The sequence below is a fragment of the Plasmodium vivax genome, chromosome 8, assembly GCF_000002415.2.
Source record: "Plasmodium vivax chromosome 8, whole genome shotgun sequence".
NCBI classification, from domain to species: domain Eukaryota; phylum Apicomplexa; class Aconoidasida; order Haemosporida; family Plasmodiidae; genus Plasmodium; species Plasmodium vivax.
The window spans coordinates 822,833-840,357 of NC_009913.1; the positions used below are offsets into that span (position 1 = coordinate 822,833).

Genomic DNA, 17,525 nt, shown 5'->3' on the forward strand with positions numbered 1-17,525 from the left:
GAACAATTCGCGACACACCCTGTACACTCGATTGTAACATAAAACGGGGGAAGACCCTTTAAACGAGCTAATCAAATTTGCAAAAACGGAAAGAGGGAGAAGGAAAAGGTAGTATAAAAACGATTGGGATGCGAAGAGGTGTGAGCCAGACTGGGCACTTGCGCACAAACACACGCGAGGCAGTGTGTACACCCATCCGTATATACATATGTACAGCTTAACGCTGCGTAAAAGTGAGTTTACAACTAATTGGGAATTAAAACAACAACAAAAACAATTTTTCAAAATGATCAAAAAAAAAAAAAAAGAAAAATACCCAGATGAAGTGACAGTTCATGGGTTGGCATTACAAAATGGCAAAGGTGAAAAGTAACGTGGAAGCACAAAAAATGTGAAGAGGCGAGTCAAAGAGGGCGCGTGATCCTCCTTATGTCGAGCACTTCACATGGCACTAATATCGTCATATGGCTTCCCCAGGTTTTTGAGATGCTTCTTTTCGGATATCGTGTAGGACACGATCATAACTGAGAGGATGATCTGTGGGGGAAAAAAAAAAAAAAAAAAAATGAAACAATTGCAGCGCACAACCCCGATGTGTGCTACATTTACACAAATGAGGCAACCCCATTTGAGCGCATTTTTTCGCCTCATTTTCCAAACCTTGAAAAGGAAAAGGCAAACCCAGATGGACAAGGCAAAGGAAAAGTGGGAGATGTTGTACAAATAGTTTAATCTGAGGGGGGGAGAGGAAAGGTTATTATGTGCGTATATGTAATCGCTTTGTCTTCCCATACATCGGGAGTCTGGGTCCCACTTGGAGCCCCCTTCATGAAGCACCCACCTTGGGAGGGAACACACGATGAGCGTCACGACCGGCATGGACATGTAGCCAAGTCTTCGCGTGGGGATGTGCGCAAAGCAGAAGATGTTTTTGCAGGGCACTTCGAAGGAGGAGGTGTTCATGTAGTAGATGTTGTTGTTGGGCGTTCTGGAAATTAGGACGTCCGCCAGGAGGGTCTTCGGGGGTGCAAAAGGGGGGGTGTATGTGTAGGATGACTTGTGTGCACTCTATTTAGTGGACTCTCAGCGCACTCCTCTGTGCACTCGTCTCATCTCGTTTCGGCTCTCCTTACGTGGAAGTACTTGTTGAGGGAGTCGGAGTCCAGCTTGTTGTACTTGAGCAGGTAGGAGTGCTTGCACCAGTCGACGCCGACCTCGAGGAGCAGAATAATTATGAGCCAGCTGGAAATGCTAAAAAAGGAATTCTGCGTTCTGTAGGCAGTGGACATTTTTAGCAGCACGAGGAAGGCATCGATGAAGAGGTAGAAGCGCTCCACTGCATCTGAGGCCACAATTGTGAAGAGGGAAGTCTTGGAGAATTTTTTGAAGACGGTTGATTTGATTTCTGTGAAGTTGCTCATCACAAGGATTAGGAACATGGTCGACTGTGGGCAGGAAAAAAGGGGGTGCACAGGCATATGTACGTGTGTTAGATGATGTGGTGAAGATGTGTTGGGGCATCCCGGGCACTTTGCCTGGCCCCACTCAACACACATGGATGGTGGCGTTCCCAAAGGGAGGCGGAAATTACCTCCGACGAATTGATCGCAATGTTCAGCGAGAGGAAGCGTATCAGATGCGCAAAGGCGTGGGTTAAGATATAGGTAAGAACAAAAATGTACTGCACAATAAATTTGATGAGTATGCTGTAGAAGGGGTAGAAGATGGGGATTTTAAATTTCTTGTTCGTTTGGTCGTCCTTGTCTTTGTCCTTATCTTTGTCCTTATCTTTGTTATTTTTGAGGCAGTCGATTTTGTTTTTTTCCCGTTCGTTTGGGCTCAGCTGGTTTGGGTTCTGGTTCTGATTTGCGTTCTGATTCTGGTTTTGGTTCTGGCTTGGGATATGGTTGTGTCTGGGGGCGCTGGAAACTTCACTTCTGCACATCTCCACATCCTGTGCGTCGTTGCCAACTGGGCAAATGCCTGCCGGTTTGCTCGCCGCTTGGTCATCACTCGGGGGTGCCTCACCCTGATTTGGATGTTCCCGAGTTGGGGTTGCGTTTGTTTCGGGGTAGTGCTCCGCTTGGGTGGAGGGTCCCCCTGTGGTAGCTCCATTTGTGGTAGTCGTGGGAGAAGCTGCTGGGAAGGTAGCTTTTTTCCCCCCTTGCAGAGCCCCACCTGGGGAAACCCCACCTGACGGAACCCCACCTGAGCCATGTTCAGCCATCCCGGGCACCCCCCCCGCCTCTCGCTCACCCTCTTTACTCGTGTAGTGGTTCCTAACAATGTACACATAGGATCTTAAGTTAATAATTCTGATGAACGTTCGAATCATGTTGTCTATGAGGTCCTTCCCTAAGGACCTCAGCAGTCTCTCCACAATTTCCAGCATGTTCAGCACAACGTATAGTTTCATAAATGGCTGGGCTCTTATGTAATGGTAAATCCTAGAAGTGTCCACAAAGGAAAAAATGTAGATGCAGATAAGGATGAGGGACATTCTGATTAGCCCGCTGTATTCTGGAAAGGATAACTTGAGAGAGTTCAAGTGCTGTTTGAGTAATTTCCTTTTCATTTCTTTAACTTTGGAAATATTTTTGATGATGCTCCTTCGCTTGGTGAACCCCTCATTGAGTTTGTAGTAGACGCAGTTTTCGCTGTTTCGCTTTTGAGTCATAAAAAGGGGGTCGAGTTGACCGCTCTGGTTCTGTCCGTATGGGTCACTTGGGTTGTTTTCTTCGTCGGGGTTACTCTGCCCATCCAAGAATAGCACCCCGTCGAACACTTCGCATATATCCGAGGGGTTGCTACTACAAGAGAGGTCGCTTCCATCAGTTGTGTAGACGCTCTGGTTGGAAGAATCACTCACTTGGTCATCCCCGTTTGGTGGGGGATTACCCTGTTGTGAATAATTGTTCGTGCTGCTTTGTCGGTTGCTGATTGGAAGGAACAGTGCGCTTTCGTTTGGGGGCTCCTCCTTCTTCTGCGTTGGGTGGCTCGCCTGGTTTGGGCTCTCCCCTTTGCGCGCTTCGCCAGTTTGCGAAGTCGCCGCGGGTTCGCCCTCCGCTTGGTCATCCCGGCTTAGCTGTTCCGTCGCTGGGTCACCGCAGGTTTGCCCTTCCTCCGTTTTCGCCGCTTCGCTTTTGCGTTCCTCCGTTTTTGCCGCCTCGCTTTGCCCTTCCTCCGCGCGGTCGGCCCCCTTCTTGCCACTCCCCAGGCACTTCGCCTCGAACGACCGGGTGACGATCTTCTTCTTCTCCTCGGCGTTAAAAATGCTGCACGAGTAGAGTCTGTTGATGTGAAAGAAGAGCAGCACTCTGATGCAGACGCGCTTGAACACGTCGTACACACTCTTGACTGAACTTTTTAAAACGTGGCATATTTTCCTTTTCGCAAATGAGAGCGGTTCGAAGAGGAGGCGACGGGATAGGCGGGTTGTCTTTCTCCTTCGTAGAGCATTTTTTTCTATCGATTTTTTATTAAGCATTTGGAGCATTCTCTTGTTGTGCTTTATCTCGGCCCTCCTTTTTCGCCTCTCAAGATGGGCGTCCCTCAGGTGGTCGGCGTCGTCTTTCTTCGCGCCTGTGATGGAGCCGCCATTTTGGAGTGGCCCCCCACCGGCGTATTCGCCGGAGCTGCCGATTGGGGGGTCGGCACAGGGGTGGATGGTACACCTGTCAAGGTTGGCACCCAAGTCCGCACTGCCGCTTATGACCACATTGCCGCCCAGATCCGCGCTACCGCTCAGGACCGCACTGCTGCCCAGGACGGCGCTGCTGCCCAGTTTGTTCAGACTCCTTAACCTGCTGAGCACGGCATTCGTGTCGATGGAGTTATTCTGCGAAATGCTCTTCACCCCCTCGAAGCTGAGTTCATCCGAGTTGGAGTAATTGACGTTGTAGGCGAAGCAATTTGCACGAGGATGTCCAAAAAAGGAGTTCTTAGACGAATTTTTTTTCAAACTGAAGGAACATTCAAGGGAGTTTTTCTTCCCTGAATGATCATCAGTGTCAATTTTTTTATTTTTTTTTTTTAACACTCTTCTTTTTCTTCTTTCACTTGGAGAAAATTTATTTGAACTTTTAATCATCCTCGCTTTGTATTTTTTTAAATCTTTATAATTGTACGTTGTTGCATATTTATAAAATTTGAAATTTTTTATATTGCAAAAATGGCGGAGGAAATTACGCGCAGCATTTCTCAGGAAGGTGTACAGCAAAATTGAGAGGGAGCGTATGACTTGTACAGGCATGAAGGTAATGTCGTAGAGGATGTTATCTAAACAGAGGAGGAAGGAGAAGCTCATGATTTTCTCCAAGAAGTAGGGCACGTTCAACATGTGTTCCAATGCATTTTCTGGGATCGAGTCCGTCTTAAAAAAGGTGTCCAAAAATTTGTAAAAGTCGTACTGACGGTCATCCTTTCCGGGGTTATTTGCCTGACCAGTGCCTGGCGCCTTCGTTGCCCCTCTTACGGGGCCATTCCCTTCGCTTAAATTTTTCTTCCCTTTCCGTTCCGCCGCTGCCGCCGCGCCTCCCTCGCCGTTTTCACCGTCACTCAGGTACGAGTCGTAGTACCTCCCCCCCCTTACTTCATCTAATATAAAGTCGTACAGAGTTATCCTGTTCATGCTTTTTTTATCATTTTAGTTATTTCGGGTGAGCGCAGTTGGGCTGGGGGGGGAGTCTTCGCCAGGTAATCACATAGGTATGTACATATGTATAAGTAGGTGTATACTTATGCATACGTAGGTATGTACTTATGCATACCTAGGCATATACTTACGTATGCACACAGCTGCGTCTTCCTTGGGGCGCCTTGGAAGGACGCCTTTTTCAAAGCAGCCCTGCTGGTGAGAGGACTAGCAGGGTGAACGTGCAGGCCCAGCAAAGAGGCACAAAGGAAAGAAGCGCATTTGTCGCTGCTAATAGGAGGAATGCCAAAGGGGAGAAAAAAAAAAAAAAAAAAAAAAAAAATACTCACAGTGTTGCACGCTTTCGTATGAACAGTACATGCAAAGGCCCAATGACATGAAAGCGTTTGCACTGAAAATTTATCTGTTCACTTTTTGCATACATTCCGCGTGTTTTCCCTTGCTATCCTTTCATTTCTTTTCCCTTTTTTTTTTTTTTATATATACCTTCATGGGAGCTAATTCCCCACATTTGGCACTTTTTTCATTTTTATTTTCTCAAGCGCATTAACGTCGAAGTTAAGCATGCGGGGCGTTCGCGTCGGCTAGCACACGTCGTGTTCGTGATAGGCGACCTTTCCGGGGGACGCTTCAAGTGCACAGAATAAGGCGCGCCCGTTCCCAAGGGGGGAATAGCATGGGGCGGTACGTGTTCGTGTACTTTATTTTGCGAGTCAGGTGAGTGCCTAACGCCACCACTGGTCGCTTGCCCTCTTAAATGAACCACGAGTGCAGCGAGCAGGGGAGCAGAAAAGGAGAGTTCCCCCTCGATAGAGCATTGTTTATCGCTTACACTTTTGCAAGAAAAAAAAAAAAATATTAACTCTTCGTAAATATGCCTGCTTGACGTGCGACAATTGGTAGCGGTGAGGGGGCTGAGGAAAGAAACGAAAAAAGCCACAGGTTGGGCCTTTTGGGGGATGGGAAAGCAGGCGGCTGCACCGCCTACTTAACAGCTTCGACTCAGTTGCGTTTTTTTTTTCTTTTTTTTAAGTGCGTTCCAACGTGGATGCATTTGCGGGGACCCACTGTTCACCCCGACGGAACCCTAAATGGGTGAACAGCGTTGTCTCGAAAAAAAAGGTGGCAAAAATGCTGGTAGCGCAGGAGGGATTTTTCCCCCTCCCCATTCTACGAAGAATCGAATGAAAGGCAAACCCGCTACACACTGTAGTGTGCGCTTTCCTTGTGTATGTGCCACCCCCATTGGGGGAAAGCCACGACACGGGGCCGCTGGAACAGCGCTCCAACTGATATCCCCCGTTGCGATTTCTGATTCGCGTAAGGCGTGCTTACTTCATACTTAAAGCGGTGCATGCGGTTGGTTCATCTTCATGCGACAAAAAAAAAAAAAAAAAGAGGAAAAGGAGGGGAAAAAGGTGTAAAGAAAAAGAAGAAGGCGTGAAGAAAAAGGCGAAGAGTGTGGGGACTGGGTTAAAAAGGCTGAATATGCAGGGCGATAGAAGCGCAAGTGGTCACACGAGCATGTGCGCGTGTAGGTACGCGCGTGCGTTGGGGTCTACCCCTGTGGTTTGGGCCTACCCCTGCTGCTTCAAATGTGCTTCAAATGTGCTTCCCTTTTTTTTGGGGGGGAACCACATTTGAGGCCCGCTTCTAACACAGCAAAGAACAAATGAAGAAAACAAAGTGGGTCATCACTGGGCTCCTTCGCGGCAACGGGCAGGATGCAGAGCCACGCATCATGAAAGATGTGCACACTTTTTTTTTTGCACGAAATGGGGGCATGCATTTTGGCGCCCTTCCCCCTGAAGGGGATAAAGCCGCGCCCTGCGTTGTAGGCAAACATCTACGCGGCGAAATCATACGGGCGCAGACCGCTGACGTGCAACGTCGCTCGGGGGGATCGCGGCATGAAAAGGAGGGGTAAAAGAAGGGGAAAAGAAGAGGAAAAAAATACACATACATAGATACATACACACACACACATATATATATATATATATATATATATATACATGTACACCCCCCGTTGGCACATGCAAATGGAAGGAACCGCTTGAACTTGCAAACTCGACAAATGATACTAAAAAGTGACACAAAGGTGGGGTAAAAAAGGGGGACCAAAAACGAACTTTTTAAGCAACACAAACGGGCGACAGTTTCTCCCCCGAAAAAGGGAAGCAAACACATTGTGCTGCTCCCATTTAAAGCGCGCCTGCACTTGGGGAGACGGGTCAGATGAAGTCCCGGTTGTTCATGTTGGAGGACCTGGTGTTGTAGCGGCTCCTGGAGTAGTTTGACGAGCCGTTCCTGAGGTGCCTGCTGCTGCTGCCGTTGTTGAGGAAGTCCTCCCCCTGGTTGAGGGTGGCTGCCCCGTGGTTGTTCTCCCGCCTGCTCATTTCCTTATTGCGTAGACGGTCGCTTTTCCGAACATTGACGTGGACGACCTCATCACAATTGTAATTTTTCTTTTCATTGTTTTTTTTATTCCTGGCGGAGGTCCTTCTGGGGGTGGCGTTATTATTGCGTGCGTTGGTCCTGCGTCTACTGCTGGTGGTTCTCTTGGGAGCTCTGGTAGTGCCCCTGCGTCTGTTCCTCCTATTGTTCCTTCTCGAATAGGAGCTGGATGCGTGGTTGTAGCCAAAGTCATAATCGTCGTGAGCATAATCATCATCGTCGTCATCATCATCATCGTCTTCTTCATCCTCAGTGAAAAAGTTGGCTGACTGGTCGCTTGTAAAAACGGAGGAGTGCTCGCTTATCACGGCAATGTCTGTGTTCCTTCCGGAGCTCAGCACATTTTCGTAGTTCATCAAAAAGTTGGTGACGTTGATGGTGCTGTTCGCGTTGGGCACGTTGGCCATGCTGGCCATGTTAGCGGCGTTAGCCATGTTTGCGGCGTTAGTCATATTGGCACCGTTCCGTGCGCCGACTGCACTCCCCGGGGTGTTCACCTGCATGTTGCCTCTAAACATTGCAAACAATTCATTGTACCTAGCGTAGCTGGAGAGTAGCGAATTTTGAACCGTTCTTGAATTCAGAAAGTCATAATTTCCAGTGGACCTTAGATACAAGGAATACGGGTTCAGGAAGCTACAGGTGTTGAACCCATCGATGCTTTTAATTATGCAGTTCCTTCCCTTCAGCTGACAGTTATTCATTAGGTTGAAACTTTCTCTAATTAAACTTTTGCAGTAGTTCTCTTCTAAAACGTTAAGCAGTTTCATCGTGTGTGCATTCATAAAGAGCATTCGGTTGCTATTCGTGTAGATGAACAGCCTATGGTCGAACTGCCTCATCTGTGCGTCCACGTTCGTGTAGTGCCTCAAGTATCCTTGAAGAACCTCTTTGAGGCTTTTTTCCGAGTAGGCCCTCTTTTTATAATACATAAAACTGTCAATGTCTTCTTCTTCCCTACAAGGGAACCTTTTCAAAATTTGATACAGCAGTGAGTGGCTCATTTCGTCCATTTGTTGTCTAAAGGGGTTCCTCTCGGGGGTCCTCTTCCCTCCTCTGCTTCCCCATGTTAGGACGCTGCTACCGTCACAGCTGCTACCGTCACAGATTGGACTCACATTTATGAATCGTTTGTACGACCGGCCTACTCGCACAGCGTTCACGTAGCAGCGCTTGTACTTGTCCGCGCGGTTGCTTTTCCGCTTGAACGTTTCTATGCACCTGGTCAGCGCTGCGCCGAGGGGGGGCTCCTCCCCGCTCCATCCACCGCCGACTGCACTACCCATTTCGCCGCTAACCACGCCAACCCCGCCGATTCCGCGCGCGCAGCCCCGCAGGAGGCGGAGGAAGGCCTCGCTCTTCTCATTCTTCCTGTGGACGGGCACCCTGGGCAGCAGGGGCTCCTCCTCCCCCCTGTTGTTCACCACCTGGAAGGGCTGCTTGCTGCCGCCAGCTTGCTGGCTGAGGTGCTCTTCCACACTGACACCGCAATGGTGTCCATCACTAACTGAGCTGCTTCGATGTTCTCCCCTCCCCTCTGCGAGGGCACTTCCCTGGGCTTCGCTCGCCCCTCTGTGGTTGAACCGTCTGCTGTGATTCCAAGTGGGGGCACCACCGCACGTGTTGTGATGACCGGGATTTATAGAACCAACCGTCATGGGGCCGCCACCCCCCCGGTAATTTATGAACGCCTTGTACAGAACGTCAAACGTCAGGAGGGCCTTCAGATTGATGGCGCTCTCCCCCTTCAACCTGCGGCACACTTGGGTGAAGTAGTTGAGCTGAACGCATATGGGGTCCACCGGGGAGGTGCTAATTTTGCCTAGGTAGCTTCTACTGCAATTGAAGCTCGAAAATTTGGGGAGGACCGGCTGCAGCTGCTCCTCGTACATTTTAAATTTCTTGTCTACCAGAATGTTTGCGTTGGAGAAGTTTACCAGGCAGGGGTTGTCTGCTTCCTTTTTGGGTTTGTTCCTTCGGCGGGCGCCTCTGCCAGTTTCGTCTCGCCATCCGCCGTCATCGTAATCGCCATTGTCCTCCTCGCTGCTATGCTCGCTGCTATCCGCGCTACTACCCGTGCTGCTGCCGGCGATACTGCTGTCGCCCCGCTTCGCTGCCCACGCGCGGCCTGGATAACGCGGCCTCCGCCTGCCCTTCCGCGCCGCCGCATCGAAGCGATCACCTGGGCGGCCACCCCCCCTCACATGCTTCATCTGCCCATGTAGGTCCGATTCGAATGGCCTGTGATTTCCCCTTTGGAGAGAACCCAGCTTGCTCCCTTTAGGTGAGTCGCTAAACAGATCATCCGAATAGTTCCCATAATTTGAATTGTCACTAAAAAAATGAATGGAGCTACATTTTTCAAAATCTGTATCCCAGTCACTCATGTATCGATCCCTTTTCACCACCTCTTCTCTTTCCTTTCGCTTATCTCCACTGAAGAATTCTTTTAATTTGTTAATGTGTATGTCGTAGGGGTAGTGTATTCCTTCCCTTGGGTGGTTCCCTGCAGTTAGCAAACATTCATACTCATCACGATTGTCCTTTTTTGCCTTAAAATCGGAGGGCGGCACATTTGTGCTTCGCTTTCTCATGGGCAGGAATGGGTTCTTCCTATAGCGGTAGGTGTGTTCGCCGTTGGAACTTTCCCGCCCGCTTGACTGCCCATCGGAATGACTGCTCAAATGTTCCGCACCGTCCCTCCCAGCTATGTGAAGCCTCTTCCGCGTAGGCGCGTCTCCCGCGTTGGCTGCACTTGACCTGGTTCCCACATTCTGCGCGGCGGATCGGTTCCTTGCCGTCCTTTTACTCCTAAACCCGCAGCCGTAGTTGTCACTCAGGACGCTATCAAGGTTGATGACCTCCTTCTTTCGGTTGGCACTATTCTTAATGCACTCTCGGTGCATATCCTCCACGTTAATAACTTCGTCGCTCTTTGAGGGTATGTTCTCCAAGTTGATGACGTGTTTGTCCTCCCTCCCCTGGAAGGTGCCTTTGTCGATGATTTTCACTTCATCGTTGGGGCTCTTGTCGCTCCCGTCATCGGATGCACCTGTGTTTTTTTTTTTCTTTTTCTTTTTTTTCTTTGTATCTTTCGCTTCCCCCCCGTCCTGCACCGAAATTTTGGAGTTCTTCGAGTTGCTATCTGTGTAGAGGGTGTAGATCGAGTTGGCCGAGCAGGAGAGCTCCGAGCTGTCCTCTATAATTCGGTTGCTCCTGCGGGTGGCTCTCCTCCCTTTGCGGGGAGGGGCGTCATTTCGGGGAGAGGCGTCATTCCGGGGAGCGGCGTCATTCCGGGGAGCGGCACCATTCCGGGAGGCGGTGACATTCCGAGAGGCGGCGCCATTCCTCGCTGCTGCACCAATGATGGTGGCCCCGCCCCAATTGTTGCCAAAGCTGCCGCCCGCCCCTGCGACCTCCACGCCGGTGTTGAAACTAGATGAAGTGTTTATACTCTCCCCGAAAAGGAACCCCCTGGGGGCAGTAACCCCCGCTGCCGTTGCTACCGCTGTTGCTCCCACACCACCACTGCTAAACCGCACGACGTCCACGGCCTCCTCCGCATTGTTGGCCTCAAACGAATCGTACATAAACACATCGGGCAAGGAATTCATGTTTTCATAATTGTCCGTCGATTCGTTAATGGCGGGTTCGTTGAAGGAGCAAATTTGGCAAGAAGTAATTTGATCGGATAGGGTCAACTTGTAGGAGGCGTTTCTATTGAGAGTGAAAATGGAGAAGTAGCCATAATTGTGGGAGACGATGAAGAGGTAACCGTTTTGACTCCACTCCGCACTTAAATTTTTTAATTCACTGTCGTAGGAATACTTCTTTATTATCTTTTTCTTCTGAGCGTTTAGAAGATATATGTATTTCCTATAACAGGCAAAGAGAATTACGTCTGTGAAAAAGGGATTCGGCTTGATGAAGCTCACATAGCTGTTGCATTTCTTTAAATCAAAATTTTTGACTTCTTCGTAGGTCCTCAGGCAGAAGATAGACAGGTTTGTTTTCATGGTGACTGCAAAGGTGTCTTCTTTCGACGCATTTGACTTGTTGGTAATTCCGTCGGCCACGATTAGGTATTCGTCGGACGCGTTGAACGACACGTTGCTGATTTTGTAGTTTAATTTTTTGGCTCTCATTTTGGGCTTGTTGCTCGCCTTCTCGTTGTACACGCACTGGGCGCCGGTTCGCTCGGGGGCCTGGTTGGCGGTGAGGCGGTTAGCGGTGAGCCGATTAGCGGTCAGCCGGTTGGAGGCAATCCTGTTAGCGGCAATCCTATTCGCCGCAACCCTGTTGGGGGCCCCCCCGTTCGCGTCGAGGCTGTTATTCCCATTTGCGCTGCCGCTGCTGTGGATGATGCTCTCCATGATGACGCTGCCGTTGTTCGCCTCCCCCGCGTCCGCGCCGCTGACCACGCCGCCGACCACGCTGACCCCTCCCAACTTGTCCTGCTCGTCGGGGGCCCCTCCGCCAGAGTTGACCCCCCGCTGCACCCTGAGGAGCCGCTTCCTCTTGAGCTCCTTCTCCCGGTTGACCCTTGGCACGTATTCCTTCCCACTGGAGGAGTAGCAGTAAGAGGAGCAGGACGTAGACGATATGACGAACAGATTGTCGTACTCATTTTCGTCATTCACGTCGTTCGCAGCATTGTTGTTTTCATTCCCCCTGGGATCTCTCCTATCGCTCGTCTTCCGTGTGTCGTCTCCCCGGGCAGGGCAGCCTCCCAAGTCGTTTTTCCCCCCTTTGGCCTTGTTGCTCTCGTTGAGGGCGAGGGACTCCAAAAAGAATTCAACGTAGAGGGAGGTGTAGAAGCAGCAAACGTTGACTTTGCCACGTGCACCACTGTTGATGCTTCTGCTGTGGGTACGGCTCCTCCTGAACTTGGTGCGGGCCATCTCGTCGATGTAGCTCTGGAAGTGCCACAAAAATACAGAGCCGCTAAACTGCACAGTGAGGAAGTCAGCGGACCGGTTGGAAAAGGCGAAGAGGAGAATTTCCTCGTTGAAATCTTCAAACCGTTTGAAGAGGGAGAAGCCGATTTCCTTCTTAGCATTGTCTTGCAAAATGTTTATCTCAAAGCATTGGAAAATTTTTGCGTAGGAAAGATCTTCATCGCTCATTTTTTGTTTTTTCTTCTCCCCTTTGTAGGTGAGTTCAATAACGTCATCCGTGTGAGTGCTGCCATATTTACGCTCGTCAATTTTGTTGACATATTTGATGATGGCCACATCGTTGGGGGTGATGCTCAGCAAGTCGTCCGTTCGCTCCTCATCATCGTAGTAAGGCTTCGATGTTAGAAGCAAAAACATGAGCTTCTTTTTCCTGCTCTTGTAATTGGCGGTGTTTGCAAAATCGTTCTTTTCGGAAAATCTGTCGATGCACTGATTCGACGTGTTGATGAACATGAGGTAGGCACTCTTCAATCCCCTGATGGGTCCCTTGGACATCAGCAAGGTGTTATAAATGTAGGGGGAGACGTTATAACTTAGGGAATAGGAAAAATTAATGTAAGGAAAAAATTTCACCTCTCCAAGGTTCATATCTAGGGAGTACATCAAATGGGAATCATTGCTCAAATCGTCAAACATGATGATGAAGAAGTAGGAGTTGGTGGAGCAGATGGCATACGTTTTGTAAGTATCATTTCCATTTTGGCTGCTCCCCTTTTCATGGTAAAAAAACTGAACCGTCTTCATTAGAAACGTTCTCCTATAGGTGAAGAGAGTTTTATAAATGTGCTTATCGACTAGCCAAAATTTAACAACCCCCTTTTCGTCACAGGAGAGGATGTACTTGTCCGATCGGTGGACATCAAAATCGGTGATGGCATTCCGGTGAGCCTTAATGCAGAGGATTAAATTCCCCGTGATGGCATGAAAGATTTTCAAGTGGCCATCCTTTCCAGAAGTCACTACATTTTCGCAGCTATTATTAAATCTCATTTTTGTTATAAATTTGAAGTCCTTCTTATTGGGGATGAAATGAGACAGGATGGTTATGTTCCTCTTTATATTCTTCACACAGTAGTTATACACATCGTACATGTATCTTGTGTTGCTTATATGATTCCTCAGTTTTGTATTTTTGGTGACGTAGAAGAGCTCTTGCTTAATTTTGGTGAAGATATTGTTGCACCGGTTGGGCTCGTACCTCGTTATTTGAATGGACTTGCTTTTGTTGCTTTCGTATTCCTCTTTGAGTCTGTCCTGGCTGCTGAAGAAGAACTCCTTTATGTTGTGCTCCGGGTACTTGCACGTCAGCATGTTGATTACCCCTTTGAAGATGTTATACATGTCCGCTTCGATCTTCTCCCGCGGGGGGGCGACCCTGGCGAGGGCCGCCCCTGCATGGCGGCGTTCGCTTCGTTGGTCATTTCTACTTTCGCAGCGGCGTTCGCTTCGTTCGTCGCTCCGTTGGTCGCTTCGCTGGTCGACCCTCCCTTCGCCGATACTTCCCTCCATCTCCATTTTCAGCTTCTTCCTGGCGAGGCGCGCTGCGCCCCCTTCCTCCCCTGACGAGTGGGGCCTCTCTCTCCCTCCCCCGATGTGCGGGGACCCATCGCCCAGCTCTCCAACATGTTGGCAGCCCGACTGGTCATATTTGACACCCTTCTCCACTTCTCCCCTTCCGTGGTGCACCCCGGTGGATGACCCTTGCGGGGAGCTGCCACCCTCCTGTTCGTCATCACTCCATTGGTGGCCGTTCCCCTTTGCGCCTTCCCCATGGCGGCTCTCCATCGCGCCACTTCCCCCGCTCCTGCTTCTAATGGAGCTGCTGCTCCGTTTGTTCCTCTTGGTGTTTACTCGGCAGGGGGGCGCTCTCTCACCCCTATCAACCCATTCGGGGTTGTCCCAATGTTTTTCCTCAGTTGGGGGTGAAGTCCGTGACCCACTGGAGGAGCTGCTCCCACGGGGAAGCCGTTCCTTCCTCCTCTCAAATTCGTTGCCACCCATTTTATCATCGTCAAATATGAGGTCCTTATTTTTGAGGACCCTATACACATCGTCCACATCATCTGCGTTGGCACTTTTTTTAATTTCGTTCAAGCAGATGTTGATGAGGACCTTGTACGTGTCGCTGACATGGTTGCGCATGGTGGGGGGTTCGGAGCTGCCCGCGCTGTTTGCCCTCCCCACGTCCCCTCCCTGCTCAAATGTGTGCGCACTGCTGGGGTAACCGCTTCGATAATCAGTGGGGTGGTCCCTCCCCGGTGTGGTGCTCACCATCTTTTTGGTGCTCCCGGAAGTGGTGGCTTCCATTTCGGTTTTCACCGCGTCGTTCCGCAGGTCTCTTTGCTTCCTTCGAGAGGAGCCCTCACTTTCTGTGCTTGCACTGGAGTGCCTACTCCCCTTGGAATTGCCATTTTTGCGTAAACATCCCCCAGTGGGGGTGTTGTCCGAAGCTTGGCACAGAGTCGCAGAAGCCCAGAAATCTTCCCCATCACTTAATTTCTGCCTTTTAAAATTCACCCCCTCCACAGGATGGGTTTTACCCCTCTGTTCTCTCCGCGACTCCATTTTTTCCTTTTTTTTCAGCACGTGCAATGAAGCGTCTGCGGCAGACATGGGTTCGCGCGCCACTGTCCGAGCATGTATGCCTCTGCTGGAGGGTCAACTCGTTGCCACAAGGAGGTTCCTTCCCGACGGTGACATAGCCTGCGTTTGGTTCTTCCACGCGGTTAGGCGGTTCTTAGTTAGCCCGTCGGTCCTTTGCCCGTTTGTTCGTTTGCTTCTTTGCCTGCTCGCTTCCTCCCTTCGTCCCTTGCTTCCCCCTTTGCTTTCTTTTTTTCGCAAATTTCTGACACGCGCGCCGCCTGCCTCGCTGCCGTTTTCATCATTAACAGGCGCGAAACTCGCAGGCGCGTCATCGGTTCGCTTCGCCAAATCGGCGGCCTCATTCGGCATGCGTTGCGGTTACGCGCAGGGGGGTACATACACATATGTACATATATAATATGCATGTAGCTAGGCGAACGCGTAGGGACCGGCCATGCGTATGCGGTCCTACTCGTCAGAACATTTCTCGGAGGGGGAGCGAATGCTGCTTCTCATGCACGTGGCCGCTTATTTTCGTTCACGCGATATTGGTGTACGTTTTTGGCAGACGGCTTCGCAGCTTCGCAGTTTCTCCGCTTCGCAAATTCGCAAAGATGGTGCTGCGCCCTCTAGTGGTGGTTGCGGGTGGTGTTCCCGTGCTGCCATGGTTCCCCCTCACGCGGTGGAGCGGTGTAGCGGTCGTGCTGACGTCGGACGTGCGATGCTACGAAGGTACGTCGTGCAACTTTGCGAATGCGTAATCATGTGGACGCCAGCATGCACGGCCGCGCCCGTACGCAGCGCGGGAAGGCCGCTTCGAACGTATGCTTACATGCGCAAGGCGCACGTAGGTATATACTCCCCTTTTTTTTTTGCATGTGCCGCACGAGGCCATCCCCCAATGTAGGCGAAATGGTAACCTCGCGCAGTTTTACGCAAATGAATGTTCACATGTTTATCTTCCCATCAAGTGGGGGGGGGCATCACAATTCATTGAACGAAAATTAAAGCACTTTGGGTCATACTTTTTTCGCCAATTTGTTGGGATGCCACAATGTCATTGTCATTGCCATTGCAAATGCAATTGCAATTACTATCACCATTGCAGTTTTTTTTTTTTTTTTTTTTTTTTCCATTTCCGTTTTTTTTTTTCGCATCATTTTTGGAGAACGCACGGGGCGGCGCGGAGAACGTGTATCTCCTCACAGGCACATAATACATACTTCTATACTTGCGCGTATAATTATGGCAAAACGCGTAGGCAATAAATGTATGCGAGGTTTTGTTCCTTTCGGACAAGTACGCATTTTTTTTTTTTTTTTTTGGCGTTCAAAATGTGGCGGCACTGTGTCATTGGCGGGAATTTTTTTTTTTTTTTTTTTCCCCTGCCTGAGGTGGCTTCGTTTTGTCATGCCACTCTTCATTGTTTTTACTCTGCTTCTTCCTCTCATTCTGCTTCTTCCTCTCATTCTGCTTCTTCCTCTCATTCTGCTTCTTCCTCTCATTCTGCTTCTTTCCCTTTGCGTGCGCCGCTTTGCTCTGGCTTGCGCGGAGCGCCAGTTGGGCCACATAAAATTGCTTCACTGCGTTTCTCATCGTGCGGCCGTTTCAAGCATCTTCACCTTCCCCCCACGTTGAAACAGATGCGATGGTGGCAATGCAGTAGGCGTTCCTCATTAAAATAAGCGACATGCGTGGGGATGCCCCCCTGTTGATCACCTCTCAGGAAGTGACAACTTTTGTACTTCTTTCCGCTAGTGAGATGATCGGATGGCATCCCCCGTTAGGAGCACCTCCTCCACTGCGTATGCGAAAATGCGCTCAGAGGAAGGAACACTGCCTTGCATCGTCTCGCGTGGCAATATGCAAAAATGTGAGCAGCTAAAATGTGGAATCCAATCTCGGAACGGCTTTAATTTACGCTGATTTTTATACCAAATGAAGCCACCGCAACATAGCGGTTAAGCAGTGAAGGATGAGAAGCGAATTTTCAAAATAGACAGCCTTCCAAATGGGGACGGACAATTGTAGGGCTAGTTAGTAGTAGACGGGGGAGGAAATGCACACCGATGTGCGTATAGACCGTTTCATGCGCATGTGCGTGTTATAGCTTATGGTGGAGGCCCTCCACGAAAAAGTAACGGGGTTTGTTGTATCGGCGATTGTTGTATCCGCCCCTGAACGTACGTACGCACGGGGGAAGTCCTCACTTTTTGCCCAAGCGGAAAGCACACTTTTATGCTGGGCGGTGGAGACGATGCACCTGTCTTGTGCAGGCTCAACGTGTGGCTCTTAAAGGAGAAGCAGTGGTAGCGATTTTCCTGCAGGCATGTGAAGAGGTGCTGAATATCAGATTTTCTCTCCCCTTCTGGTGGAGACCCCCTCTCGTCGTTTCCCCCCCATTTGAGCCGAACAAATTGGAGGCAAAATGGTCACGAAATTGGTACTATATTGGTTCCTATGTAAATGAATTTTTTTTTTTTTTCCCTCTTTTGTTCCCCGTTTGATAAGCCAATTGTTCAATTCATTCAAATGATGGTGCATTTTCCGGTCGCCTCTTTAGAGTTGCAAGTGGGAAGCTCCCCACGGGGGGCGCGCTGCGGGTGTTTTCTCCCGTCATCCATGAAGTGGTCAATCTTTCCCATGTGTAGGAAAAAAAAAAAAAAAAATTAAGCTAAACTGAACTATGTTAAGCTAAACTGCGTACATCAAATTATGTGCGGTGCGCACTCAACATAGCTCGCGCCTCCCCTCTCCCACATGGGGAGAAAACTTCCCTCCATTCTCCGCCAATTTCCCGCACCTTGCAAATCAAAACAATTTTGTAACACACACAAAGATAGGGGCCTGAACGTAGCAATATGTGCACAAAA

General features: G+C 49.8%; 2 protein-coding genes across 2 annotated transcripts, besides 10 other annotated features; both read right to left on the reverse strand.

Annotated features, from left to right (window-relative positions):
- The first annotated feature begins 319 nt into the window (after nt 1-319).
- Nucleotides 320-345: a microsatellite.
- Nucleotides 346-441: 96 nt separating this feature from the next.
- Nucleotides 442-4,630, reverse strand: PVX_095140 (hypothetical protein, conserved; the record flags this gene model as incomplete). The annotated part of the gene is made up of 4 exons (XM_001614444.1): nt 442-537; nt 682-1,017; nt 1,134-1,445; nt 1,592-4,630. The coding sequence occupies 4 exons, from the start codon at nt 4,628-4,630 to the stop codon at nt 442-444; spliced, it is 3,783 nt and encodes a 1,260-aa protein (XP_001614494.1).
- Nucleotides 481-504: a microsatellite.
- Nucleotides 3,151-3,185: a microsatellite.
- Nucleotides 3,267-3,292: a microsatellite.
- Nucleotides 4,631-4,737: 107 nt separating the features above from the next.
- Nucleotides 4,738-4,757: a microsatellite.
- Nucleotides 4,758-5,442: 685 nt separating this feature from the next.
- Nucleotides 5,443-5,464: a microsatellite.
- A 1,424-nt stretch (nt 5,465-6,888) lies between these two features.
- On the reverse strand, nt 6,889-14,634 carry PVX_095145 (hypothetical protein, conserved; the record flags this gene model as incomplete). Its single annotated transcript, XM_001614445.1, has 1 exon — nt 6,889-14,634. The coding sequence occupies one exon, from the start codon at nt 14,632-14,634 to the stop codon at nt 6,889-6,891; it is 7,746 nt and encodes a 2,581-aa protein (XP_001614495.1).
- Nucleotides 10,033-10,128: a microsatellite.
- Nucleotides 11,815-11,834: a microsatellite.
- Nucleotides 14,635-15,971: 1,337 nt separating the features above from the next.
- Nucleotides 15,972-16,057: a microsatellite.
- Nucleotides 16,058-16,218: 161 nt separating this feature from the next.
- Nucleotides 16,219-16,244: a microsatellite.
- Nucleotides 16,245-17,525: the final 1,281 nt, after the last annotated feature.